Source organism: Chironomus tepperi, unplaced genomic scaffold (assembly GCF_022539635.2).
Source record: "Chironomus tepperi strain 1889 unplaced genomic scaffold, CSIRO-AGI_Ctep_v1 contig_161, whole genome shotgun sequence".
NCBI lineage: Eukaryota > Metazoa > Arthropoda > Insecta > Diptera > Chironomidae > Chironomus > Chironomus tepperi.
In genome coordinates, this window is record NW_027226283.1 from 638,788 (window position 1) to 666,482 (window position 27,695).

The window sequence follows — 27,695 nt, forward strand, 5'->3', positions numbered from 1 at the left end:
TTTTGGAAGACTTTATTGAAATTATAAACATGTTTTTTTTTTTATTTCAGTGATTTGTGAATGTTTGCCAGGATATCAAGGAAATGCAGCAATTCAATGCGACAGACGTAAGCATAACATACATTATTCTGTCAAATAAAATTTAATTAAATTTATTTTTTCCCCAACAGAAATCATATGTCCACCAGACAGAATATTAAATGAACGCGGACAATGCATATGTTTACCAGGAACAGCATTAAACATTTACGGAGAATGTGTCGTATGTGAAACACAAAAGGGATACAAAATTGAAAATGATCACTGTGTATGCGCACTTGAACGAGGAATGATTATAGATGAGAGAGGAAATTGCATTTGTCCTGTAGATCGCGGATATCAATTAACAATAAACGGAGAATGTGTACCAGTCCAAACACCAGAATGTGAACGTAATGAGGATTGTCCAGATAATAGATATTGTGAACAATCTACAAAGACATGCGAAGATCCATGTCTGAACTATAAATGTGGTATTAACGCTTTCTGTAATGCAACCAATCATGGTAATTTCATTTAGAATTTCTAAACTCTTTCGTGATCTAATCATAAAATTTTCCTATGAATTTAGCTGCTAAATGTGACTGCATAGCTGGTTATATTGGAGATCCAGATGTTCGTTGCAGTAAGTCAACAAAATAACAATTAATTCATATGAATTACTAATTTTTACACTTTAAATAAATTTACAGACGATGATACACACAAAAATCGATCAGATTTCCCAAGACCAGCTTTAATGGTGAAATGTTTAGCCGATGGCGTACTGGTACAAATTGACTTGATTGAAACTGGTTTTAATGGTGTATTATATGTTAAAGGACACAGCAAGGATGAAGAATGTCGTCGAGTGATATCACTTGCTGATGACAATACACCGAGAGTAGAAACATTCAAAGTACATTTCGGAAGTTGTGGATTATTCCACATAAATGGTTTAGCCAGTTTTGTTTTAGTCATTCAAAAACATCCTAAATTAGTAACATACAAGGCACAAGCTTATCATATTAGATGTGTCTATCAAACCGGAGAACAAAATGTGACATTAGGCTTTAATGTCCAAATGTTAACAACAGCAGGTACAATTGCCAACACAGGTCCACCACCTCAATGTTCAATGAGAATTGTTCATTCAAATGGTAACGAAATAAATTCAGCCGAAATAGGTGATAATTTGATGCTGCAAGTCGAGGTTCAACCAGCAAGTAAGAATAAACATAAAAATTAGTTTGATGTTTTTTATTAATACTTTTTTATATTTTTTCAGCAATTTATGGTGGATTTGCTCGAACATGTGTGGCAAAAACTATGGAAGAAAGTGTTGAAAACGAATATATAGTGACTGATGAAAACGGTTGTGCAACTGATCCAAGTATATTTGGCGAATGGGAATATAATGCCGATAGTAATACGCTAATGGCTCGTTTCAATGCATTTAAATTCCCTTCAAGTGATAATATTCGATTCCAATGTAACATTCGCGTTTGCTTTGGCAAATGCCAACCGGTTAATTGCAGAGGTTATAATGCCTTTGGTAGAAGAAAACGTAGAGAAATTACTAACAATGAATCTCAAAAAGAAAATCAATCGATATCGACACGATCAAATGACGATGATGTTGGCATGGAAGGAACATTGAGAGAAGAAATAACAATCTCATCAAATGCTATTTTAACATTTGAAAAGAGAGATGGTCGTTATAGTAGTTCAGATGGAAGTAAGTTTTATAAAAAGAAATTATCCTTTTCTAAATAACTAATGATTATTATTATTCATTACAGTTAAACCAGCCGCACAGCGAGTAGAAGATATTTGTGTATCCATGATAGGATTAATTATTGCTCTAATCATCACTGCCCTTCTAGCTCTTGTAGCTGTTGCAATAGCTGTTTCATGTTGGCTTATGGCCTACAGACGAAAACCTAAAACTACTGGTCCACTTAGTCATCCAGCAGAAGTAAGCATTAATAAATTTTTAAAGAAAGAATTTTTCCTAATAAGAAATAATTTTTCGCAGATTCCTAATCCAATATTTACAACTGAAAACTCAATGAATGCTTCAGAGCCAATACCAGACTATTTATCATAAGTTTAATAAACCAACAAGATCTCAAATTTATCTACAAAACGAATAAAAGATGAAAAAAATGAAATAAAAAAGACTAAGAGATAAATTTGAGATATTAAATGATTCAACTCCTCCAGTGGCCGATACTAGTCGACTTTTATGATGAATAAAATTAGGATATAAGTTTACATTTTCGTACACGTTAACAATCATTGTCGTCAAATAATTATCAGTATCAGCTTGTGATATGTAACATAGAATATACGAAAGTATTATTATTGTAACTGAAGAAAAAAAACGACAAAAAAGCAGAGAAAAATTATTTACTTACAAATCTCAGTAACGCTTTCTCAACAAAATTTATTATACTACTTAATTAATTACTTATATATCAGATATAAGTATCGATTGTAAATATATTAATATTAATTATAATTGTAATTGAAAACGACGACCACTGTGAAGACTTGCTTAAGAAAATAAATAAAACTAATAAAAACAAAATTGACTTTCTTGATACATTATTATTTCAGATGTATATGCTCAGATCCTTACAGGCTTGGATTAATTAGTATCTTTATATTTCAAAACCGATAGATAGGACTGGATTTAAAATAAAAATTGTTTAAGTGTTAACTGGATCTTTTTATTATGGACATATTTTGTACGGATATTAACTGTATGTTATCATTATAGAAGCAGTGTGTCTGGATTTTAACTAGATCTATTTTTCCATTTATTTATAATGAGTTTGGGCGTCAATTTCACAGTTTCGATTATTTTTGCAAGAGTTTTATCGAATTTTTTAATTTTATTCCTCAATGAGCTATGACTTACTTGGATACTAAGTTTTCTGCTGATTCAAAGTCTTCATAGATATTTTTTCAATGTATTACATCACTTAATCACAATTAAATACCACTTAATCACTTAATTTAATTAAATTCTTAACTATTTAATTTTTTCGTTGTTTACAAAACTCTTAACGAAAAAGTTTCGTTAAATTCAAAAGAAAAGAATATTCAAAAAAATTTATGACGGTTGAAATATAATAATTTGCTGAAATTTTAAAATAATTTTGGCTACAAATGTTTGTTTGTTTTTATTATTTAAGATTTATTAAGATATATTCAGTTTTATGTTATGCGATACAAAATTTTTTACATATTTTAATCTATCCACTTAACTACATTTATGTAAAATTCTTTATCATTACTTTTCAATATAGTCATAAAATTAATTACTTTTGTCTTACAGGAAGTTGGAAAATCCAGAAAAATTTGTTGTAAATTGAGTTTCATAATTATGTTAATATATTTTTTTGACTTTAGATTAATGTAAAAACTCATATCTTAGAGATATTTGTGTCATATTGACAAACAATCATCTAAGGAGTAAATGCAAATCTGTTTTTGTTTTTCATAGCTTAAAAGATAATTAATTTAATATGAAAAAAATTAGAATTTTTAAGTTAAAGAAGTCATGCTTTTTTCCATTATTATAGGAGAGATTTTTCTTTGGTTCTATAAATTTTCTTCCTACTTTCTCTTCGTACAAATAGACTTGATTTAGCCAAGACTAGAAACTTTAATGAAGAAGCCTCAGTATAAATTGTCTTTAATGTGTGATGGGGGCATTATATTATAGTATTTACATATTTATTTCTTTGATAATGTAAACAATAATTCGTTCATTTGATGCTTTTACTCAAAAAAAAATAATAAGAAACAAACTTTCACTTAGTTATTCACAAAAAATACCAGAGAGAATATGAATATCATCAATATGAAATCATTATATTGACGAATTTGAATGAGTAAAAGGGAAAATATGTGTATATAAAATAAATATGTTGTGCATTTATAGTTTTATATCGAAAATTTTACCTATTTTAAAAAAATTTAATATTTTTTTTTTGTTACTTTCTATAATATAGGTATTATAATTATTAAAAATTCATTGAATTTATTGGCATTTTTATAACACTTGACGACGATAGTACACATTAAAAAGACAATTTGCTTGAACATAATAGCAGAACTTTTAAGAAATATTATTCTGAGGGTGAAAAGATACTATTATTAAATTGAATTATGAACCGGATGTCCATATTTATTTTCACTTAATACTTCCGCGTGTGAATCAATGCTAAAATAATTTAAATCATCATCAGTTTTGTAATATATTCTTGTTCTGTCTTCAAATAGTAAACATTTTTATTAGGAATATATTATTTTTACTCTAAAGCAGTGGTAGGCAACCTGTGTGCCGTGGCACACTATTATGCCAACAAAAGTTGTTGGAAATGCCTTGGTCCACATACAGTGTGCGGTTTTGGAAAATGTTGGTCACCACTGCTATGAGTCCCGAGCGACACAATTGAAGAAGGTTCCGTGGCGAAGCCTTTCTCATTTGTGTCGTTCGAGAGTAAGATTTTACTTAAACTCAATATAAAAAATGATTTATTAGAAATAATTGGAAAAAATTTTTAACTCTTCAATTTCTTTTTATGTATATCTTACTAGAATTTAATGAAATTTTAAATAAAAATACATTTAGCAGTTCCTGTTTGTTCAAAATTTCAAAAATTTATAATAGATTAATCTATTAGTTGATTCTTTAATATTCTAAGCCACAAACAATAATGTTTTGAAGTAAAAATTATTAAATCTTCATAATTATTTATCATTATATGTGTTGTCGAGAAATGGTTAGTATATAATAATGATTTTATGCGTAAATGTATCGTTATACTAATTTACAAAAATACTTATTGTATCAAAACGGTCAAGTAATTTATGAGATCTTCTTCAGTGTTTTTTAAGAGCTCATTTCATTTAAATTTTCAGTTTGTCAACAACTAAAAAGCATATTTGGAAATGCGAATCTACTTACTGCATATTTTGTGAAGATTTTTCAAAGGACAGTATTAGCTTTTAATCATGTACCTCCTTGTAAGGTACCTCCGACGTAACACTAAAGCTTTCAAAGTAGTGATTTAAAAATTCAAATGTGGGTCTTTTTTCTGGAATCGCGTCCCAGCAATTTAACATTAAGTTATAAATGCTATCAGGTAAGTGATGATTTGTTGGTTTGGGCATCCTATAGCCTCTTTCTATTTGTTCAATGACTTCTCGACTATGCATACCAGGATACGGCACTTGACCATAAGTGAAAAGTTCCATAAGAAGAATACCATATGACCTTTAGAATAGACATGATGACATTAGTATATTGTTTAGTTAATTAATTCATACTTCTACATACCATACATCCGATTTTATGGAGAATTTTCCATAAACTATTGCCTCAGGAGCTGTCCATTTTACAGGGAATCTATTGTTAGAGAATAAACAATTAGAATCTCTTATTTAGAACTGTAATCAAATTTTTGACATTACCTTGACCCTTGTTTAGGACAATATTCATCGTCTGCGATAACACGAGCTAGAAACAAAAATACGTTAATGTAATAGATTGAACCTTTAACTTACAAATTGATAATAATTACCTAATCCAAAATCGCAGATCTTCGCAACATTGTTCTCTCCAATCAAAACATTCCTGGAAAATATCACAAAATGAAATTAGTTGCTAAAAGTTTTAAAACATCCATTTTTTCCATAATCTAAGATACGGATGAAAAAGTTGAAAAGTTAATGAATTCAAAGGAACTATCACTTATATATGTATATCAAAATTGTGCATTTTAAGCAGTTAAAATTGTTCCAGTCATCCCAACTTATTAAGGATTTACATTGTACCAGCTAGAATAGTAACGGCATCAATGCAAAAGCTTTTTTCTTCTTGAAAGCGTCGAACGAAGAAAAATGTGTAAAAAAAGTGTATATAAAGATAAAATCAAAAGAAGGAAAGTAGGTCGATTGAGAAGAGTATAGGAATAGTAATGTCAAATGTAACTCGATAATGCTGCTATGATAAATGAATAGAACTGTATCAATTTAGTACAGATCCGAAAACTTTTCTTACCTTGCGGCTAAATCACGATGAATCAATTGCTTTGTTTCCAAATATTCCATACCGGAAGCTATTTGCGATGCGATGTATATTAAATCCTCAAATTGTAAATAACGTCCATCGCCTTCTCGTAGAAAATCAAGCAAACTTCCTTTGCCCATATATTCTTGTACAATATAGATGGGCTCTTCCTTTGAACAAACAGCATATAGTGCTACCAAGCGATTATGACGGAATTTTTTCATTATGGCTGCTTCCTGAAGGAATGCTTGTGTGGACATTGTACCTTCACGTAATGTTTTTACGGCTACTTCAATGTTATTTCTCCATTTTCCGTAAAAGACTTCACCAAAGTTTCCACGTCCTAATTTTCGTATGAGCTGAATTTCATTGCGATTAATCTCCCATTCATCCCTTAATGTAGGAGCAAGATCAAATATAGTTGGTTGCGGCTTTCTACAAGGACGGGAAAGTACATGGCATAGTCCCAGGGCATTTTCTGAAAAATTACAAAATTGATTAAAAATGATGGAAAAGTAATTAGAGTCCAGATTATCTTACTCGAATAAGCCATCACTAATGATTGTAGATTCGCAAATGTTTGATTTGTTGCTATGAAATATCCGCCGTTATCAAGAGGCTTAATTTTGTAATGTTTTACATGATAGCCACGAGATTCTTCCCAATCCTTAACGGACAATGAAAAACCGTTTGGATTGTGTTCGGATGGTCTAATTAGGAAGGTGCCTCTTGGATTCTCTTCGGCCAGCAACAATTTATCAGCTTCTTTTCTTGAGACATTTTCGAAGAACCAGCTGTAAAAAGGAATGAAATTAAATTAATTAAATAAATCAGAAAATTGATATTTCGAACTTACTCTTCACTATTAACACTTCTTTCCTCAGCTACAAAGTTCCAAGGAATCAGTCCTTCTTGTCTAGTCGTTAAATGCTAATAAATATGCAAAACATTTACTGATAAATTCATATTAATTAAGATTTATGGGTTACTTACTATTACTCTCCACCAGTCTGACTCCGTATCGTCCAATACTTCCATCCGATCGCCTTTAACGAATGAAACATCCGTATCTTCCCGTGCATTGTAATTATACAAAGCGACGACTGTTCTACGATGACTTGTATTTGGGTGTGCTAAATGAAAGAAAAAAAAAGTAATTTGTAGTGAAAATTTTTCACATCTATTTTATATTGCTTTAATTAAACTTACACAAATTACGAGGATTACCACTTCTTATAATATCTATGCCACTTTTTGTATGCTTCACACCAAGTCTGTTATTCGGATCTGGTGTGTAACGGGAATCTAATGAGTTACTGTTATGTTTAGGATTTGACAAGTTCGAGGTGAAATTTGCTTCATTCTTTTTATATCCTGTAGTAAATTCATCAGGCTGTCTTTTTGAACAACACTTATTACCCATTTTTTTTATAACTTATTAAATTATGATGAAGAAATCTACTTTAATTTATGCAATTCACCAACATAAAATATAGTTTGCGCATTAGTATTATAAGATTGTAGCCATTTTTGTGAAAAATGAAATCTATCTTTGCAGTTGATCTATTCGAGTCATTCAAATTTATGAAACCGTCCGAAGATTCATTCAAAGTGTAAAATTCGGAATAATAATTTATTAGTAATCTAAAAAATTTAATGTATCATTCATATTATCACTATTTTAACAAAAAACATGACTAAACTTTCACGAAATTATTACAGATGTCTTAAGTTCCAGTTCCGCTAAACTTTTCCGTACGTTTTTAATAAACTTTAATTCCTTTTTATGAGATTTTTACTTTTATATTCCTTTTAAAACTAATATAGTTTTTATTTTTTTATTTGAGATATTTTTTTTAAAAAATGGATACAAGAAAAATCTCTCGAAAACTCAACCCTGCTAATATGCTTTGGTCGTTTTGAAATGTTTACAGTCGTTAAACATATGTTACTTGTTTATGCCTCCTCAAACAAAGGATATGTGTCGAATGTCATTTTATTGAATTTTATCTTGTCATAACGACCCAGCAATAAATGTCAGGTACAAAAAAATATTTATTTGAGAATTTAACCATGCTGCTGATAAGAAAGAATTTTAAGAAAATTTTGAGATTTTATATTTTCTGTCAAAAAGGCATAAAACATTAAAATTCTAAATCATTAAATTAAAATTGCTATAAAAAACATAATTTTGAAGAAAGTCATAGATTTTCAAATCTTGAAGCTCAAATTTATTTTAATTTTATTTAAAACATGTTTTTAAAATTAAAATAATCTAATTTAGTTGACAAATGACATTATTTAACGATTGATTTGATTCTGAATTTGCTATGAAAACATCAAACTTCTCCACAGTTATAAATTGATGATGACTGGAAAAAAAACTTTTATGAACACGCTTAAATTGATCAGCAATTTTAATGGTTTTGAGGGTTTTTGATACCTGAGTAGCACAACGTAGAGCACCGTTAAGACTTAAAGGTGCCCTAATAGCTTTGTTTATGACACATTTTTACGACGAAAAATGAAACTTGACATATGAGTATTTTTGTCTCTGTTTCATGAACACTTTCCTTTAAATTTAAAGTGCCCAACAATGTCACTGGGTTAGCGAATTTTTGCCTCGAAAATGATTTTTTCCACAAAGTGGCATTCTTCTTGTCCTAAACCCTCGTGTAGGTTTTTCAAGCAAGAAAATAATGGTTCCAGGAGGCGGAAAATTTAAGTGACACGGTTTGTCACTTTTCTCAACTTTGTCACAGTAGACACTGTTAAAACATCGAAGAACATTGAAAAACACTGTAAAACAATGAAAAAACGTGTTGATTATGAAAATGAAAAACTGTTAATTATAGTATTTATGCGTTGATTTGAAACTTTTAAATGCCCGGCGCGGCAATAACTTTATATAACTAATCTTTTAACACCATTCCGAGCTCTCTCCGCTAAAAAGGGGTGGAGCTAAGAGCGGAATGACAGAAAGAATAAAGAACTAAATTTAATTCTAAAGTTGTATTGAAGTCGGTTATTTCCACTAATTTTTTATGTTTGGTATGTTGATGACTTCACTCGATATTGAACAAGAATGAATTTATATCTAAGCGAGGGTCTTTTCGCAATCCAAATTTTGATTGAATATTTTAAAGCGAATTAAAATTGATATAAAGAAAGGAAGTGGAACAAAAGGAAATAATCTTTGTTTACTGTTTTTAAGTCTGTCTTTAATTTATGAAGTTACCAATAATCTGTGAAAATATGATTCATAAATGATAATTAATAAAAGGATATAATAAGATTTTGAGGGATTTAATTAAAATAATAAAATTATTGGGAAGTGACTACATGCTGCGCGCGCATACAATTTTCTTCATGACATTCATTTAGTAAAAGAGATTTGTTCAAAAATGCAGCAATTTCAAATTAAATGGAATAATCATCTGAATATATTTTCTTCAGCCCTTTCTAAGGTAATTAATGTTAACAGAAGCATAGCTGAGTATAATACAATTAATTTTTATTAATAATTTCTGCATTTCTTTTCAGTATTTTCACGATAAGAAATTTTTGGATGTTATTCTTGTGGTCGAAAATGGAAATCATATGATTCAATGCCATAAAATAGTAAAATATTCATATTAAATCTATTTAAAAATTCATAGTCATTTGATCTAATTAAAATTTAAGGTTCTGGATGCTTGTTCACAATACTTTTCAAACATATTCAAGAGCAAATTATTAGAAGAAAAAAACATCGTAATTTGTTTACCAAAGGAAATCCAGTTATGGGAAATTCAAGCAGTTCTAAACTATATGTATAATGGGGAGGTGAGTCATTAATTAAAGCTAACAATAAACTGAATTACAAAGGATTAATTTCATCACTAGGTTTGTATTTCACAAGACGGTCTGAAGAGCCTTGTGAAATGTGCTGAAATTTTACAAGTCAAAGGACTCTGTGGCGTTGACTCTATATCTGAAAGAAAAATCAATTCCAATGATATTTCTGATGATGCAATTATAAAGCATGAGATCAGCATAGGTATGTTAATAAGAATACATCCAATAATTTTTCCCATTAAATGTGTGAATTTTTGCAGACGAAGAAGAAACTGAAATTTATGAGACTGATTGTGTGCAATCGATAGTAAAAGAAAAAGGTAATTTATCACATTTTAAATCCAGTTGTTGATATGTCCATTAACATTATAAATCTTTTTACAGATATCTCACAAGAAAGGACGACAGAACATGCTGTAACTTCTCACCTTAAAAACAACGAGACTGAAAATTTTCTTAGAGTGAAAAAGAATTTGTTTAACAAAGAAGAATCGACTTTAGAGCGAGTCAACGTACCAAATAGTAATGGTAAAATAATTGTTCAACTTGCGTGATCAATAAATTTAATTAAATTACTATTCCCCTAAAAGGCAGCAATTTATCTTCTTCCAACAATCGAGATCAATATGATGCATTTGAGAATATCATTTGCTCACCATCAATATTTATGGAAAACGATAAAGAATCTGTTGATACCAAATCTGCAAATAAATTCCAAAGTAGTAAAAATGTAACGAATCCAAATGAAGATGAAGACCAAAATATGATGTACACAAATGATGTTTTATATGATCTTATCAGTAAGAAAATGACTGGCAGTAATATAGCAACAGACGCGGATGGCGATTGTAATTTAATGATATCTTCTGTAAATTCATTAAATGATGACGCAAATACAGATTCAGATGCGAAGAAATCAATAGCTGGGCTTTATTTGAGGAATCCTAGAGGTTTGTATTAATTATTGAGCCCGAGCAAGCAAGGAGTCCCTAACATAAAAGCATATGTTCTATGAGCATTTTGCCGTACCTAGTGAAGATGCTCATTGGTTTATCGTAAGGTGCTCACTGAGAATATGCATGTATGTTAGGGAGCATGCTCATGAATATGCTCTCAAAATTAAGCATGCTCATTTATTGTTCTGATTAATTATTAATATTACATGTCTTACAAAAAGGTAACCAAATTCGTCAATATGATGTGAATGCTTTGTATTCTGCTCTCGAAGATGTTCGAAACGGAGTCAGCATATACAGGTAATTTTCATTAATAGTTAACAAGCAATTAATGGAATTAATGGGTTTTTATCATTTCACTCTCAATAGAGCTGCCCAAACATATAGGTAAGAAAGAAATGTCTAAGTATGCATAAAGGATGAAAATTAATTGAAGAACTTCTCATTTAATAATAGCATTCCGCGTAAGACACTAAGGAACTGGATGAAACGCTTACACATTAAATCTCATTTTCCTATGCCCAAGCAACTCGCCAAAGCTGCCGAGAAGAAGAAAAGCTTACAAAACAGCATTTTAATGGATGGAATAGACGGTGATAATCCTTTTAAAACCGAAGAAGTTGAATTTAAAACCAATATAAATTTTTGAAAAAAGTCATTTAATTAATCAACGAGTTTTGTGTCTGTAGCCATATGCTAAAGTCAATATCAATTGTAAATTATTTTTCAACTAATACTTTTGTATTGGACCTTTTTGAATTGATTTTTTTTAAAATACCCAATCGGAAAAATGATGGTACTGAATTTTTTGTAATGATGATTTTTTGAGTACGAATACCTAACTGCAATTAATAATAATAACACTATATGCTATTTATAAATCCTAGAATAATATTTTAAGCTATAATTTGATGTAATGTTTGAAATATCGATATTATCTAGTCATTTTCTTTATTTTAAGATAAATGTGCATACTTTAAGTATATTTTAATTCCATTTATTGAATGTTCCTTATAATTTTATATAAAAATGATTTCAAAGCTCTTTAAGCTTTTGACTGAGAAATTTATCATATATTTATTTTCGTTCCAAAGAAGTATCAGATTTCATATGTGGCAATGTACTTTATAATTTATATCAGTAAAGAAATATTTAATAAAGAAATAATAACTTAAATTCATAATTTATTATGTTATCGTTTAATATTCTATACTATCTACTATACTCCCCCAACTCAAATCTTTGCATTGACTGTGCATTTAAAGTACTACTGTTAAATCCTTTGAGACTACCAGTCCGACTTCTCAAATTTCATGAAGAAGCACTTGAAAATGTTCAACATTTATAGAAGTAAATCAGTCTGTCTTTTCGCTTTGAATTGGAATGTCCTAATTGAAGCCACAACACATCCAGAGACATTTTTGAAACAAAATGTATTAAATTTAGAGAATAAAGTTGGAATTTAAGTAGATATCAAGATGTTTAGATCATTACTAGTGCTGATTTTTGCTATGGTAATTTTGTGGCAACAGAAGAACACCAATGGGCAGCTCGGACAATCCAATAAAGGTATGTAACGAATTATCCCTAAATGAGTGTGCTCACTCAATCAATAGAAGTGAGCATGCTCAATTATGTGAGTTTGTTCGAGTATCAGACCTCATTTCATAGAATACTTATTAAAACGAGACGAAATCCTTTCCTTAAATCCCTAGACAAATTTGCTGAGTATGACTTGCTAACAGCTGCCATATCAGATGCTGAAAATATCAACAGCGGAGGTGAATAAATTGAATAATTTATAATTAAATCATTTTATTCATAAAATTAATTACCATATGTAGGAGTAACTTATGTTCAAGAAGCTAATATCCCAGCATTTTATGAATTGAAACCATATGCAAATTTAAGGAATCCATTCAGAATAATTTTTCCTGAACGTTTGAAAAATTTTGCATTAATAGCAACAATTCGCATAACGAACAGATCAGATGGATATATATTTTCAATTGGTAAGGTCAAAATTTCATCCAATTCATAAATTAATTAATCTGATGAAAATTTGCAGTCAACAGTTTGGATACAATCGTTCAGGTAAGTTAATTATTCTCTTGCTGATTAGAGTTCTCCTTAAGATTAATTTTGAGTACCTTCCTTAATGAGACTTACTAACTTATTCAATTTACATCATTTAAATTTCAGTTTGGCTTGAAACTTTCTCAGACTCAAAGGAATTACATGAATATTTCATTGATATATAATGATCCGCACTTGTCTCCTATCAACTCAAACATTCCATTCATGTCATTTCTACTGCCATTCGAACAAATGAAATGGGTCAACTTTGCAATACAAATGGTCGATGATAGAGTATCGTTTTATCACAGTTGCATAAAGATTGATGAACGGAATATATCACGTGAGCATAAGGAATTGATATTTGAGTCCTCTTCTATTTTTTATCTAGCTCAAGCAGGAAGTATTTTAAAGGGCAATTTTGAGGTAAGATTTTTTATAAATTATTTTTCTGCTGACTATATGAAAATGTCAACTGAATTATCAAAGGTCAATGAGTTGTACATTCTCAAGTCAATCAAACATCTTCTTGAAAAATCCAATAATTTACGCATTACCTCAAATCGATTTTGACAAAGATACTGAATTTACGGCAATATACAGAACCTCATTTTAACATTAACATTAGCATCACGTTGATTCATCGACCATAAAACATGCTCTCCTTATTTTTTTTGAATTTGAATGAAAAACTTCCAAAGAGCTTCCAAAAATTCCATTCCATATCCTTGCACAGGAGCAATGATGAAAATATTTTTAGTGTTTCTTAGGTCTTCATACAATCAATTTCAGAGAAAAAAATACAATTTGAATTGAAAAATTAAGTTTTATACAATTTTAAGTAAATAGTTAAAATATCATTGCATCTTAACGATTCAACATATAAAGGAAGTGACAGACTTTAATGAAATAAAGCAATTAATAATATTTTATACGGTGTGATCATATAGAAAAAAAATAAAAATAATAATTTCTCGGTTGTGATTATTAAGTGATATACATCCTCTGCACAATACATTACTAATTTCCTTCTAAATCTGCATTTATTTCTTAACATAAATATTTGCATAATATCATGTAAAGTTCATTCATATCAAAAATCTAGTGAATTATCAGTATTATTTCTATAGTTCAATACACTTCCGACATATCTAATGCAAGTTTATTTTCGACATTGAGATAATAAAAGAATAAATACAGCATTATAAAAAAAAGCTCAAATAAGTGAAATCAAAGCTCACGACAAAAGTATCAAGTTTTCAATTATTGAAGCTAAAAAAAGCATAGTTAAGGGTTTTTCAATGAAATTGAAGTTGTATGCTATCTAAGCGAGAATTCGGTTGTAAAGTAAAAAAATAGAAACGAAATGCGCATGAATGAAAAAAGTTTGGAACTACAGACATATTGGAAAGTTTACATATATCCGTTTATTTCTATTCATACATAAAAATAAAAACATATCATTCTGAGGCATATCTCAATCAACAGTTTGCTTATAAATATAGTTAAAAAAAGACACTCTTCATATGTACCCAAATAATGGCTATGGTAGGAACTACTGATTGATATCTTCCATATGCGAATGTCCTTAATGTTTTGTTAATTATACTATAAAGGTTATTTCGACTAGAGCTAAAGGTATGATAGGAGCATTTATTTCATTGATTCTTTTATCGACGGTTCTTGTAACTGCGTCAACAAAAGGCTGGTGGTTTGGACTTAATAAAAATAATGGAGAGCATGTTGCAGCACGAATACAGGTGACAAATGATTTATGGTTGTCAAATTTTAAGCTCCGTTTAATTTCATTTTTTGTGGTTTAAACCTTTTTTTTCTATCATTGTGCACTTCCAATACCTACAATACAGCAATTTACTAATTTTGATCATAATTTAAAATACATAACATGTACAACATTACATCCATCACGTTAATTTATCACATTAATATAATTTGAATAAATTTTTTGTTTGCTCATTATTATTTAGGGTTCAATTCAATTTTTAAAATTATATGATTATCCTGAGTTCGTTTCAATTGTTTGTAACAAAACTAATTTTGCGGTGAGTTTATTAATTATTGCCTTGGTTCCATGATTATTTTATTTCGTTGATTTTACAAATTATGGTACATTCACTAATGACGTTCTACATAGTTCTTGAGTCAAGAGTAATCTGAGTGGCTCAACATGGTCGCCAGGGGACTGTTGCGTAGCCAACTCGAGTGGACAGATTTTAATTTGACTAGCTGTATGTCAAGCTCAAAGTACGACAAATGTCGTCTAAATGCTATTTTTGCCCGTAAAACTAAAAACACATGTTTATAATTATTCAAATAAAACTCTGTCCACTCGAGCAAGTTTGCAACAACTTTTTAAAATAAAGTACTGGTGCTTGATGTCTCCAAGCTCCTTCGAAAAGTATAACGTTTTCGCTAGGGCAGCATAATAACGCCGTAATAAGTGTATGACGTGAAGCTGCCCTAACGATATCGTTCCAGCTGATATCTTTACAGCTGATAATCTTTACAGCAAAAAATGGAGTTTGTCGCATTGTGCAACTCAGATTTCTTTATCATCTTTGATTCAATCTTAAAAGACGTCATTTATGAATGTTCCCTTTTTATTATTTAATCAAATATTTAATTACTGAGTGTAGCAAAAAATAAACAAAAATTTAGTCACTTTGGGAACTACTACTTAAAGAATCTATTTTTGAAGATTTTAATTTACATTTACATAGATATTAGCATGATAGAAATTAGAACAGCTAAGAAGGATTACAAAAAAAATCGTTAAAAATATCAAAATGAATAGAAATTAGTACCTAAAACAAGAAAATAAGAAGATCAAGAAGACTTTCGATTTTGGTTCCACAACCTACGCTATTCATGACTGTTTAGAAAATCTTAAAAATTTTATAACTAATTTTCATGATAAAGAAAATTAGAGCAACAATTTTTCAAAATACGAATAATCTTCGTAAATTATAAAAATTTTAAATTCTAAAGTACCTGGAACTTTCTTTTTTCAAAAGTCAATAAGTGTTTATTTTGTTTGTTGTAAAATCATTATTAATCAGGGTTTTATCCTTGTTGGAGTATAAATCAACAATGCTTATTTATTAATAAGTCCAATTGAAGACTCCTTACGGATTTAATTTAATAACAACGATGTTTATTCTTCAGTGATCAGAAACAAAATAAATATTTATATTAAGGGCACTAACAACTTTAAAAGGGGAAATCAACTAATTGAAGTGACAAATATAATTTGAATATTAAATGACAGTTGACATATTTTCAACAATTCAATTAAAAATATCCTGACGAAGAAGCTTTTTTCAATTTATGATAGCTTTACTCAAATTCAGGATCAAGTGACTTTATTTTTATTTTATGCTATTCATATGTAACATTCATGTAAGCACAAATTAACTTTCGATTTCACTTTATAGGCAAATAGTGACAACGATTTCAACGACTACAGTAACGAAAATGAAAGTCCAGTTTTACAAGCACCCCCAGATTTTAAAAGTAATTTTCATTTATCCTATAAAGTGTTTTGAATTGTTTTTTTGATCATATGCTTTCCATTTAGATTACGGATATCGTGTAACAAAAGGCGAAAAAGGTGATAGGGGTCCTAAGGTAAGCAGCTTGATTATTAGTTTTGTTTTAAAAAAACATTAATCAATTAACCTTTCCTTCTAGGGTACCGCTGGTGATTCCATAAGGTATATTAATATAAAATTGACAATTTTGTTTAGAATGGATTGATTAATACTTAATTTTACTAAATCACAATTTTTTTCCTAATATTTCAAATTGCATCAAATCAACAGAGGTCCACCAGGTAAATTAGTAATACCGTACATTTGACAAGGGGTGTTCTTGAGGGGTCGGTCAATTTAGAGGTCTAAACCCTCCGTTTTGAAAGAATTCTTCAATATTTCATGGTTTTTCATGAAAAAATCGCAAAATCCTCCTTAACGTTTGTGACCCCCCAACGCTTCCCAAAAAAATACATTTCCGTCCCTGATATTTGACACTAATCCTTTTTGTTGTTCATTACAGGTCCGCCAGGCCCGAAAGGCGAATGTGAAATAATTCAAGTAAATAATGCTAGCAATAAGGTACGGATAAAAAATCTTTTAATTTTATTGCAGATTCATTTTTCACATTAAAAAGAATAGCTTTCATCTTCAACATCATAGAAACTCGAATGAAAATTTCAGCAAGTAATAAATAAATTTTTAACTGTTTAATCTAGATTGAGCATAAAATTGACGTAGCATCATGTAGTTGCAACCTAGACAATATTATGGACATTTTGCACAATGACACAGTAAGAAGTATTTTAAGAGGACCGAAAGGAGATGAAGGTGTTCCCGGAAAAATTGGGCTTATGGGCCCACCTGGAACTAAAGGTGACAAAGGGGATAAGGTAAAGACTTGCTTCATATCCAAAAGTCTTGGTTTTTAATCATAATTATTTTAAATAGGGTTCCGATGGTATAGACGGCACCCCTGGTTTGCCTGGTACCCCTGGTGAAAACTACGAAGTAATTACTTATTTACTTAAACCATTTTAAAGACATATCACAATGTACTCACTATATGTACCTTAATTTTTAAGTCATACTTACTTACTTGTACCAATTACCTAATTTATATTATGATCTATTAATTAATTTCTTAAATTGTAGAATTAAGACACACATTTTATTTATTTACCATTAATTTACATGCAATATTTAAGTTAATTTATTTATAATTTTCGAAAACACAATTAGAACCCATCTAATTGGGACTCATCATCTAGGATGTATAAGGTATTATTATTTTTAAAACTCAAACATGTCCTCACTATTTTACAGCATTTTGATTTTAATTAATACAAACAAAATCATTTACTATGGTTTGGAAATATTACTAGCAAATGGAAAGCATCTGTGCTGCATACAAATATGTGAAAATGTCTCAGCATAATTCCAATTTTTTGCTAGTATTAGATCCAATCACGATGCTATCATAAATGGTCAATTTTTAATCTTCTTCAAAATCATTCAATAAGGAATCGATGATGTCAAATATACCAGGAATGAGGATGAAGGAGGCTCAGAAAGGTGAAAAAGGTGATATGGGTATGAAAGGAGTCAAGGTATGTCATTCTTAAGTTTTATTTGATTTAATTTAATTAAATTGGTTCAATAATGTCACAGGGAGAGAATGTGAAAGGTGAAAAAGGAGAGCCTGGTCTTTCAGCACCAATATACCCTGATGCCCAAAATTGCAGTTGTTCAAAAGGAGAGAAAGGATTGAAAGGAAAACGTGGCAAGACTGGTTCTCAGGTATGTCCATTTTTGTACATAATTCAATTCCGAGCGACACAAAATCTACATCCATTCCTAATTTGTGTTGCTTCGGGCATGATGACGAGATTGTAGGAGTCCTTGATGTGTCAACATCACTTTAAAATTCATATGAATTCTAACATCATTCATTATTTTAGGGAGTTAAGGGAGACACTGGAGCAAAAGGAGATAAAGGTGAACCCGCACAAGGATTCAATGCCTTTGGAGGTTTGTTTAAAAATTTTTAAAAAGTTGGATGGTATTTAATAACTAATTAATTTTCCTTAGATGATGGTCTGAAGCCACTAATGGGAACAGTGACGTTTCAAAATACAGACATGATGATTAAAGTAGTTTTAAGATTCTGTTCCTAGAAATAATAAGCTTAACATTTTTATTTTTACAGCAATCATCGTCATATGCAGTTGGAACAATAGCTTATGTTTTAGACGAAGAAGCACTCCTTGTAAAAGTAAATAAAGGATGGCAGTACATTGCAGTAAGTGCCAAAATAAATCATATCCACTGTTGTGCTAAAATTTAATACCTAACTATCTATTTAAGCTTGGTACATTAGTTCCACTAACAACACAACCTTATGTAACTACATCCGTTTCACCTACTTATTCCTATGGACCGGCTGATTTCCAAGCCTCAAATCTTCTAAATAGCAATAATATTTTGAAGTCTCCCGAAAGCTATACTGTAACTATGCTTAATTAATTTTTGGAATAATATTATTAACTTTTTCATTTCCAGTTTACAACTCCACCGGAATATGAATCATGGAACCCGAAAATGGTGAGTCAGTAGTATACTATATAGCACACACATGTAACCTGCTTGTATTAACCTTGATTAATCATTTACAGTTGAGATTGATAGCATTGAACGAGGCCTATTCTGGCAACCTACAAGGCTTAAGGAACGCTGATTTAAATTGCCATCGACAGGCTAGAAGAGCTGGAATTTTGGGAAATTTCAGGGCATTTTTGTCAACAAGAATTCAAAATTTGGACTCATTAGTTAAAATAGAAGACAGAGATTTACCAATCACCAATTTGCGTGGTGATGTGCTTTTTAATTCATGGAACGCTATCTTCAATAATGCACAAGGAGGCTTCCTTTCGTCTCCAAGAATACTTAGTTTCAGTGGAAAAAATGTAATGAATGATAATAATTGGTAAGCATCCTTAACTTTTTATTAATGGCATTAATCTGACTGACATTTTTCACAGGCCTCATAAGGTTGTTTGGCATGGTGCAAAAGCAGATTCAATAGATTCTAATTGTGACGGATGGCATAATAGTTTTCCAGAAAAGGTCGGCTTAGGAAGTAGTTTACTAGGAAATAAGTTGCTTGCTCAAGGTTTGTTATCAAAAGCAAGTGCTTTATATCCGATGAATAAAATTCATTATTTAATTTTCAGAAATGTACAGCTGTCAACAGAAGAATATTGTTTTATGTATTGAGGTTTTATCACATGATTCCTCAAATCGTCGCAAACGAGAAAATTTCGATGATACTTACGATATTGAAAAGTATGTATCCACATGAGAATTGACTTTTATTTATTGACAGTATATAATATTTCAATTTCTATCTGCTTTTTATTCACAGAAGCATGCTTTAGACAAAAAAAAATCCATTCCCGGATTCCGATGTTTTCAAAATTGGAATGAGTAAATATGACAAAATCGTTAAATGTCAATCTGCATAGAAGAATAAGAACTTTTAAGTTTTTACTGTTCATTTTTAAGGAAATGTTATTTGAATAAACTGATTCGATTGTAGAAACTTTTTTTTAATATCTTAATGTTATTTTAAATGAATTATGAATAAAACAAATATTTAATATAACGTAAATAAGCACTGATAAAAATGTTTTCATAACAGCTAAAAATTATTTGAATTTTACTGGTTATCCATAATTTGAAAAAAAAATGGATAAATTTTTTCTAAATCTGAAAAATCCGTTATAAGAATAATATTTCACAATTCAAGTTTTCGTATTCATGCGCCTTTTATTCAATTGAAATTATCATTAAATTAATGCATTTTATATCATAAATGGATATAACTAGTTTCATAAACTAATTAACCACGACTCTTCTTTTTAGCTTTCTTTTCTTTCTTCTTCTTCTTTTTATGCTTTTTGGATTCCGTGGACGATGATCGTGCTTTTTCAATTATTTTACTACTCGACGATGGTTTTGGTGAGCGGGTTCGATGCCTTGAACGATTTATATCTCTTGTCCTATCCCTTTCCCGTAGTTCTCTTTCTCTGTCCTTTTCACGTTCACGTTCTCTGTCTCGTTCTCTTGACTTTGATCTTTTATCCCTCACATTCTTATTTTCATATTTTTCGTCTACGGACCTGTGATGCAAACGTTTGTCGTCAATAAGCTTTTGTCTCTTGTGATCGTTCCTATTTGAACTTCTTGAACGACTTCTATCATATTTTCTACTCGTTGATCTATTCTCGATACTTCTTGATCTTCGAGTTGATGGTTTCTTTTCAGTTCTTCGATCAGAGTATTTTGAAATGGAACTAATGCAGGAATTTAATTGATAAGGTCTTCGAACATTTTTCTTATCATAATCTGATTGTGATTTGGGTTGTGACTGTCTCTTGTCTTCTCTCGATCGAGATCTCACATCAATCTTCTTTCCTAAACGATCCTTAATCGATGCCGGTTTTGGAGCGTCAGACTTATTTTTGTTAGTTGCATTACTGTCCTCAGATTTAATTTCAATTGAGCGATTTCCTGAATTGTCAGTTGGAACTGTCACCTGAACTGATTCATATCTTTTATCTGTATCAACTTTCTTTATTAACGATGGTAAAGGAGAGTTATCGTTTTTAGAAGATGTCTTGTTGACTTCTTGTGGACGAATCGCATTTACTGCCTTAGCAAAAATAGCATTTTCAGCTCTTTTAATTATTTCAGATGTAACTTCACTATTTCCAATCGATATTTCATTATTATTCGTAGAATTCTTCTGATGTTCATGATTCTTTTCAATATGAGTACTATCATCACGTTCCCATTTAGATAATTCAGGTTCGACTAAATAATCATCAAATTTGGAATCAAAATTTGCATCATCTGAAACTGTTAACATGTTAAAATCTGATGAGTGATCAGAAGTTGGAAACTTACTTTCATGTTCCGTCATTGATTCACTTAGATTATCTTTTTCAGCTTCACTCTCTAAAGGCTTTTCGACAATTTGTTCATTTGATACGGATCTTTTAATTAAGCTTCTATCCTCAAGTTCTGGAGTATTGCTCTTAGACGAAGAAGATTTCTTCTCTTTGCGATCACGCTTTTTCTTCTTTCTACTCTCTTTTTTATGTTTCTTCCTTTCACGGGACTTTTTCGAATGCTTAGACTCATCTGCTGAACCCTTTTCTTTCTCTGGCGATGTCTGATTTTTCTCCTCTTTATCTCGATCTTTTTCTTTCTCATCTGATTTCTGTACTTGCTGATTTTCTGCATTAGAAGCTGTATTCATTGATATTTCCTCTCCTGGTGGAGGTGGTTCCCCATCATTAGTGTTCGTACTCTCACTTACGATTGGTTCAGGAAGTGGTTTACTTCTTTCTGATCTATAATTTTAAATAATTTATTAATATCATTAAAATAATAATTATAATTAAATAAAGGTTTACCTATGCTCATGTGAACTAGGTGGATTTTCGTAATTTGATTTCTTTGCGTTGGCATTTTCATTTGGTGTTTTATTACGATGAGTTCTTGAGCTTCTTGTTCTAAAAGAATAATGTTAAGAATATTAGGATTGATTCATTAATTAAATTTTTAAATGCTCTTACTCGGACTTCTTTCGTTCTGTAGAGTAATGTTTTCTTCTTATATCGCGATGATCTCCTCTTCCGTGAATATTTTCTTTGGGATAGTGTCTCTCAAAAGAACGTGAGCGCGATCGTGAATAAGACTTTGAACTTCCACTACTAAATGATCTAGTACGTTTTCGTCTTCTGATGGGCGATTTTTGTCTCATGTCTGGACTATATTGGCGCAAAGGAGATCTTGAACGTTTAAATCTATCTTTTCGCATTTCCTTTTCTCGCATAATTTTATTAAATGCCTCTAGAGGATCTTCAATTATCCTGCAAACAAAATTAAAATGTAAAATTCTAGTTATTTAACGTGAATAATATAAAATCTTACCCTGTTCCAAATCGTTGCTGAATATTTTGAGTTACCATGTTAGCCAAATTAGTTGAAGGAGGTTGATATCTCATGCCATAATGATCATTCATCGGTGCATGCATTGGTGGTAGATTATGATGTTTATTCATTCCATGAAAATCTCGATGCTCATATCGCATTGGTCTCATACTGAAAAATAATATATCCTATTTTAGTGCCGAAAACATATTTATAATTTATAAAAGAACTTACTTCTGTTGATGATGGTGGTGATTATGTCCATAATATGGTTGATGCGGTGGTCCAGATTGATGATACTGACCTTGTTGGGGAAATTGAGGACGATGTTGTGGCATATGCATATTTTGATGCTGATTATATCCATGTTGATGATATTGATTTTGTGTATTTACAGGAATAGGCTGATAATTTTTATCAATATTTTCTTGATACGAATTACCCATATTTTTTTGCTGTCCTTCGTAAGAGTTATTATTTCCAGAGCCTTGATAGTATCCAGAATACCCAGAATTATCCGAATATTGACTTGATTTAGATTTTTCACGATTATCTAAAATAGGTTCCTGAACTTCTTGTGAACTGTCTTGTCTTTGAAGTGGAAAAACTATCAATTCTCTAAACTCTGAACCACTTTGTTGCGAAGCTGAAGGAACCGTTACTGTGATATTATCGTCATCATCATCTTCTTCCTCTTCATTGTCAGAAATTTGATCTAAATTATCTTTAAAGAATTATTTTGTCTTCAAATGATATATAAATTTTCAATTTCTTACCAGTTTTTAAATTGTTGTCAATAACGACTTCTTTTGCTTCCGTATGTTCAACAATACGGCTAGGTTCTTCTCGTTTCTCTTCAACAATTTCATTTGTATTTACAATTTCTTCTTGCTGTTTACTGGATTCTTGCTCTAAAAAAATCAACAATGAATGGAAATGATGGTTATAGAAATGTTGATGAACTTACGTTTATCGCGAGATGATAGACTATTCATGTCCGATTGAAATGCAGCTACGGCATTCCTCAAAAAGCGATTAGGAATTAAAGAACCAGGCGAAGTTCCTTTTTCTGAACACTCTGGACATTCATTGTCATCTGATTCTAAAAGCGACGTTCGAATGCATTCATCACAAAAGGAACTTCCACAACAAGGAATCATGACTGCATCTTTGAAAATATTTTTACATATACTACACAATAAGTCTTCGGGTATTTCCTTCTTTTGTTCAACTATTTGAGGAAGGTCTGGTTCTTTCATGTTTGGCGGATTTTCTCTTAATGAACGTGGAATGCCTGTCATTTTCTTATTCTCTGCACGAACTTTCATGTGATGTTCCTTCATTGGAGGATTAAGTGGGCAGTTCTTTATCCAATGTCCGCTTTTATGGCACCGATGACAACGATAATGTTGTGGAACTTCACCAGATTGTTGAGTCCCTCGGACGCGTTGATAACTAATTAATTAAATAAAAATATGCGTTAGTAATTTTGATAATTTAAACACAAAATTAGGAGATTTATAATTAGCACTAAGAATTTTTCACCTATTTTTTCCGAAATGCCTTTTTGAATGCATGTATAATAGATCAGAGAAAATAATGCGCATACATAATGAATTTATATGTAAACAAGAAGGAATCAAGGAGAAAGTTTGGAAAATTTTAAAACTTACTTCGTTGGATCATAATCTAAAGTACTTTGTGCAATCATTGCCTGAATTTTGTCCTCTTCAGAGCCATTCATCTTAGATAAATCCACAGATGAAGCTGAAGACGAGATGTTTTGTTGCTCATTATGTACTACGTTTGGAGCGTGCTGTTCCCATTTTTTGTATTGATTTGAAGTAATTGGAACTCGTGCAACAATCAGCGATGTGTTTTTTGGTATCAAGCAGTCCTCTTCAGCATATTCCTCTTTTGTTTGTGCATTGGAGATCTGTTTTGTTTGATTATGTTTGTGATTAGCTGGATCAGAGAAAAACTCAATTCATATAGAAAAATATTTACCAATAAATCAAAATCCGATTTGCCCAAACGCTTCTGATGTAAAATAGCCTTCTTAAGATCCGCAACTGATATATGCAAGCCATCAAAACCAACGTGGCTAAAATTCAATTCACTATTAAATTTATAATATACCGACATTTTTTATTGAAAGAAACTTTGTTTAATGATAGAAGCAAAATTTCCGCTTTCAGAACATCTTCAAGACTTTTGTGAGTTGAATTATAGCGTTCTATGCCACAAGCAGCACTTCTTATTGTTATATTTAATGTAATTTCAATTTAATTTAATATTTTTATATTTTTTCTCCAAATTTTTTTTTTAAATAAAACTTCAGCGCTGAGCATCCGAATGTTTATTTCATCAAACCCACATTACTTAATTTAAATTTTATTTGTCACTATATATTGAATTGATTGCCAAGTTTTTCAAATCTTATTTAATTAGGTATACGGAAAAATCTCAATATAAGTTTCTTTATCATTTAAAAAGGGATTATTAAAGGCTTTGAATTGTTGGTGTGGAAGTTTATGAGATTTTTTAATTTCGTGAGTATTTTTGTTTGTTTGTGTTTGTTTTGCATCTTATAATTCAAATTACAAAAGTTCGTTACGATTTTGAATACTAACACTATCATAAAAAGATAAATAAAAAAAATTAATGACGTTACTAGAAATTTGGATAATCCGATTTGTAAATGATGAAATGACTCTAAACTTTTGATATGATGTTCAATGCTAATTGCTGAAAAGTTATCACACAAACCGACAGTCTGGTTAACATACATATGGTAGTAACGTGACTACGTATGATTATCATCATATGATGTGTTTTGAGCGCCATTGTCGTCTCAACAGTTAGTTGAGGAAATAAAAAAAAAGAAGGAAATGAGAGAAAAAATTCCTGTAAATTAAGAGATGATGATCCTGTAAAAATAAATTAGAAAGTGAGAAAGAAAAACACTATTTTGAACTCATGGGAATGTACAAACAAAATATTTTAATTTAGTTCTATTTTCTGAATTTTACACAAGTGTTTCATTTAATAATACATAATAAACGAAAGACGATGTTTTTTTTTGTTTCTTCTTTAAAATGAAATCACAACTACCTTAAAATTATCTTTATGCATTATTCTAGATTTTAGGTAGATAGATAGTGATAGCCAGGAGCTAGCTTTCAAAACATATGAAAATTACAGTTTTAATGATATTTTTGATAATACAACAACAATGTTCTCATTTATGAATCATGTAATGATGCAATATAATTATGATTAAAATTTTATTCTTCTTTATATATATATTTTAATGGGATATTAGCAATTGAATGATAATAACTAATTGAATAGTTTATATGCACAAGTGATTCGTTCAAAAAAATCTATTGAATATCAATATCATCTTTAGAAACTATTTAAAAACAGCATCAATTTTTAAATAGTTTTGCGTGACATCAATCATCTTGTGATATTTCTAATTTAATAAATTTTTTCTGTAGAACCATCAATGATTCTCCATATTTTTATTCGTCTTCTTTACAATTTTCCTCGTTCTTATTTTTCACTTCTTCACAATAATTAATTTAATAGTTTTAGTTTTTTGTTTTTTGTTTTTTACTTTAAGTTACAGATTTGTGCGACCATAATTCTTAAAAAATCGCATTCACATCAGATGTACATTGTTATGTTTGAAAAAATGTAAAGAAACTCTCGCGAAATATGGGCATCAATATATAATTTAAATAGAAACTTAAAAAGTAAGAGCGAAAAAATTTATTTGGTGTATAAGTAAATGGCCACAATCAAGCCATAAAGACCCAAGACTTCAGCGAAGATCAAAATTAAAATCATACCAACAAAAAGTCGAGGTTGTTGAGCAGTTCCTCGTACACCTGCATCACCAACAATTCCAATAGCAAAACCGGCCGCCAAACCCGAAAAGCCGACTGCTAATCCGGCTCCAAGATGAATGAAGCCCCTAAAATTAAAATTAGATAAAGAATATTGACATATGATTAGTTACTATCATGAAGCGTGACTACCTTTACTATATAACTATATAGGTAAGGTAAGTATGAGTGATCATGTGACACAATTTTTTAAGAAAATTTACGGAAAATGATTTTTAAAGTAATTTTATGTGTGCATCACATGCTGAATGCTTAATCCTCTCTATAATCAGAAAGATGTTCATCATTCGTTCTCAATTATTGCGCATGTTCAAGGAATATAAAAATTAAGAATGCCATGAAGATTTCGTTTTTGTCTCAAATTATTTTCGAAACAAAAAAATATTTTTAAAGTTTTTCATGATTTGAGGGCAGTAAAAAAAATATACACACAGATAAAAATTGTAGCAATATTATTAAATATTACAGGCTTAACGCATTATTGCATATTACTATGCGAAGAGATCATTGATTTTTTTTTCTCTGTATGGTCACATGACTTGCTATGGAAGGAGCAAAAAAAAGATAATCAGAATGGAACTTACTTGTAAAGAGTGTAATTTTTAGGTTCATCTAAACCTCCTGCGATGAGAACAGCAACGACCAAACCGTAGATAGCAATAATACCAGCCATAACAACTGGAATGATTGATTTCATAATCAATTCAGGTCTCATGACACTCATTGCCGCAATTCCCGTTCCAGATTTTGCTGTTCCATAGGCAGCTCCGAGAGCTAAATTAGGTGAAAAACATAATAAATATCATTAGTAATGTGTTAGATACTGAAAAAATGAGAAATTTGCACAAATTTCGCACTTTTCCTTGTTTTCATCCATTTTTTTTCTTTTCGTCAATGGAATTTTTTCAAATCACTTACCACTGAAGATAATGGCTGATGATGCTCCCATAACTCCAAAAAATGGGCCGTAAACTGGATTGGTCTCTGGTAATGCCATCTTTTCTGATTTAAATTTGTTTTCTGTTACTTCTTAAAGTCACTTAAAAGAAATTTAATGGCAATGAGAAACTAAATAGTTCTTTTCTCTGTAATGGTCGAAATCTGACTGATCGATTCAAAAAATTCTTCTATAGTCATCAACTCGATTATTGAAGCTCGAAACTGCGCGAAATTTGAATTTCCTTCAAACCTCAGATTTCATTGAAATTTCATGGCTTACCTGATTATTTTATATATGGAGTTGATTAATAATACT

General features: G+C 30.4%; 6 protein-coding genes across 12 annotated transcripts in view; 3 read left to right on the forward strand and 3 right to left on the reverse strand.

Moving 5' to 3' along the window:
• dpy (fibrillin-like protein dumpy) overlaps window positions 1-2,611 on the forward strand; it is an 89,993-nt gene extending 87,382 nt beyond the window's left edge. Inside the window, 7 exon segments of the mRNA XM_070637415.1 lie at window positions 51-107; window positions 171-545; window positions 611-664; window positions 732-1,244; window positions 1,307-1,756; window positions 1,821-1,996; window positions 2,057-2,611. Coding sequence (XP_070493516.1) covers window positions 51-107; window positions 171-545; window positions 611-664; window positions 732-1,244; window positions 1,307-1,756; window positions 1,821-1,996; window positions 2,057-2,128 — 1,697 coding nt within the window. The 3' untranslated portion in view covers window positions 2,129-2,611.
• Window positions 2,612-3,274: 663 nt separating this feature from the next.
• Src64B (Tyrosine-protein kinase Src64B) lies at window positions 3,275-7,967 on the reverse strand. Of its 2 annotated transcripts, XM_070637434.1 has the most exons (10): window positions 7,827-7,927; window positions 7,316-7,669; window positions 7,100-7,239; window positions 6,963-7,036; window positions 6,647-6,900; window positions 6,098-6,584; window positions 5,619-5,671; window positions 5,509-5,554; window positions 5,375-5,443; window positions 3,275-5,311 (listed from the first exon to the last, which is right to left on the reverse strand). In XM_070637434.1, exons 2-10 carry the CDS (start codon window positions 7,527-7,529, stop codon window positions 5,044-5,046), a joined length of 1,605 nt encoding a protein of 534 aa, XP_070493535.1. In that variant the 5' UTR covers window positions 7,530-7,669; window positions 7,827-7,927; the 3' UTR covers window positions 3,275-5,043. The 2 variants fall into 2 exon arrangements, with proteins under 2 accessions (XP_070493535.1, XP_070493534.1); XM_070637433.1 differs by having other exon boundaries at window positions 7,316-7,967.
• A 1,348-nt stretch (window positions 7,968-9,315) lies between these two features.
• On the forward strand, window positions 9,316-11,780 carry LOC139088214 (protein tramtrack, beta isoform-like). Its single transcript, XM_070637326.1, has 10 exons — window positions 9,316-9,573; window positions 9,650-9,727; window positions 9,791-9,931; window positions 9,992-10,145; window positions 10,204-10,263; window positions 10,328-10,471; window positions 10,534-10,893; window positions 11,121-11,199; window positions 11,269-11,286; window positions 11,356-11,780. The coding sequence occupies exons 1-10, from the start codon at window positions 9,511-9,513 to the stop codon at window positions 11,546-11,548; spliced, it is 1,290 nt and encodes a 429-aa protein (XP_070493427.1). The 5' UTR covers window positions 9,316-9,510; the 3' UTR covers window positions 11,549-11,780.
• Window positions 11,781-12,292: 512 nt separating this feature from the next.
• Window positions 12,293-20,130, forward strand: Mp (collagen XV/XVIII-type protein multiplexin). Of its 3 annotated transcripts, XM_070637246.1 has the most exons (25): window positions 12,293-12,468; window positions 12,615-12,680; window positions 12,744-12,911; window positions 12,968-12,993; window positions 13,102-13,401; window positions 14,964-15,038; window positions 16,431-16,509; window positions 16,574-16,623; window positions 16,687-16,709; window positions 16,818-16,828; window positions 17,050-17,108; window positions 17,246-17,419; window positions 17,478-17,537; window positions 17,769-17,807; window positions 18,050-18,136; window positions 18,198-18,326; window positions 18,488-18,557; window positions 18,618-18,679; window positions 18,736-18,828; window positions 18,894-19,034; window positions 19,089-19,130; window positions 19,202-19,512; window positions 19,568-19,698; window positions 19,760-19,871; window positions 19,951-20,130. In XM_070637246.1, exons 1-25 carry the CDS (start codon window positions 12,378-12,380, stop codon window positions 19,961-19,963), a joined length of 2,412 nt encoding a protein of 803 aa, XP_070493347.1. In that variant the 5' UTR covers window positions 12,293-12,377; the 3' UTR covers window positions 19,964-20,130. The 3 variants fall into 3 exon arrangements, with proteins under 3 accessions (XP_070493347.1, XP_070493348.1, XP_070493349.1); XM_070637247.1 differs by lacking the exon at window positions 17,769-17,807; XM_070637248.1 differs by lacking the exons at window positions 12,293-12,468; window positions 12,615-12,680; window positions 12,744-12,911; ... (1 more) ...; window positions 13,102-13,401; window positions 14,964-15,038 and adding exons at window positions 13,830-14,523; window positions 14,592-14,735.
• A 198-nt stretch (window positions 20,131-20,328) lies between these two features.
• Window positions 20,329-24,874, reverse strand: LOC139088195 (E3 ubiquitin-protein ligase RBBP6-like). Of its 4 annotated transcripts, none has more exons than XM_070637288.1 (11): window positions 24,534-24,874; window positions 24,200-24,462; window positions 24,072-24,089; window positions 23,494-23,981; window positions 23,303-23,437; window positions 22,761-23,241; window positions 22,527-22,697; window positions 22,169-22,465; window positions 22,007-22,105; window positions 21,495-21,943; window positions 20,329-21,446 (listed from the first exon to the last, which is right to left on the reverse strand). In XM_070637288.1, exons 1-11 carry the CDS (start codon window positions 24,669-24,671, stop codon window positions 20,428-20,430), a joined length of 3,558 nt encoding a protein of 1,185 aa, XP_070493389.1. In that variant the 5' UTR covers window positions 24,672-24,874; the 3' UTR covers window positions 20,329-20,427. The 4 variants fall into 4 exon arrangements, with proteins under 4 accessions (XP_070493389.1, XP_070493388.1, XP_070493387.1 ...); XM_070637287.1 differs by having other exon boundaries at window positions 20,329-21,440; window positions 22,761-23,250; XM_070637286.1 differs by having other exon boundaries at window positions 22,761-23,250.
• A 629-nt stretch (window positions 24,875-25,503) lies between these two features.
• On the reverse strand, window positions 25,504-27,562 carry LOC139088256 (V-type proton ATPase 16 kDa proteolipid subunit c). The gene is made up of 3 exons (XM_070637387.1): window positions 27,359-27,562; window positions 27,025-27,214; window positions 25,504-26,508 (listed from the first exon to the last, which is right to left on the reverse strand). The coding sequence occupies exons 1-3, from the start codon at window positions 27,435-27,437 to the stop codon at window positions 26,304-26,306; spliced, it is 474 nt and encodes a 157-aa protein (XP_070493488.1). The 5' UTR covers window positions 27,438-27,562; the 3' UTR covers window positions 25,504-26,303.
• Between the last annotated feature and the right edge of the window lie 133 nt (window positions 27,563-27,695).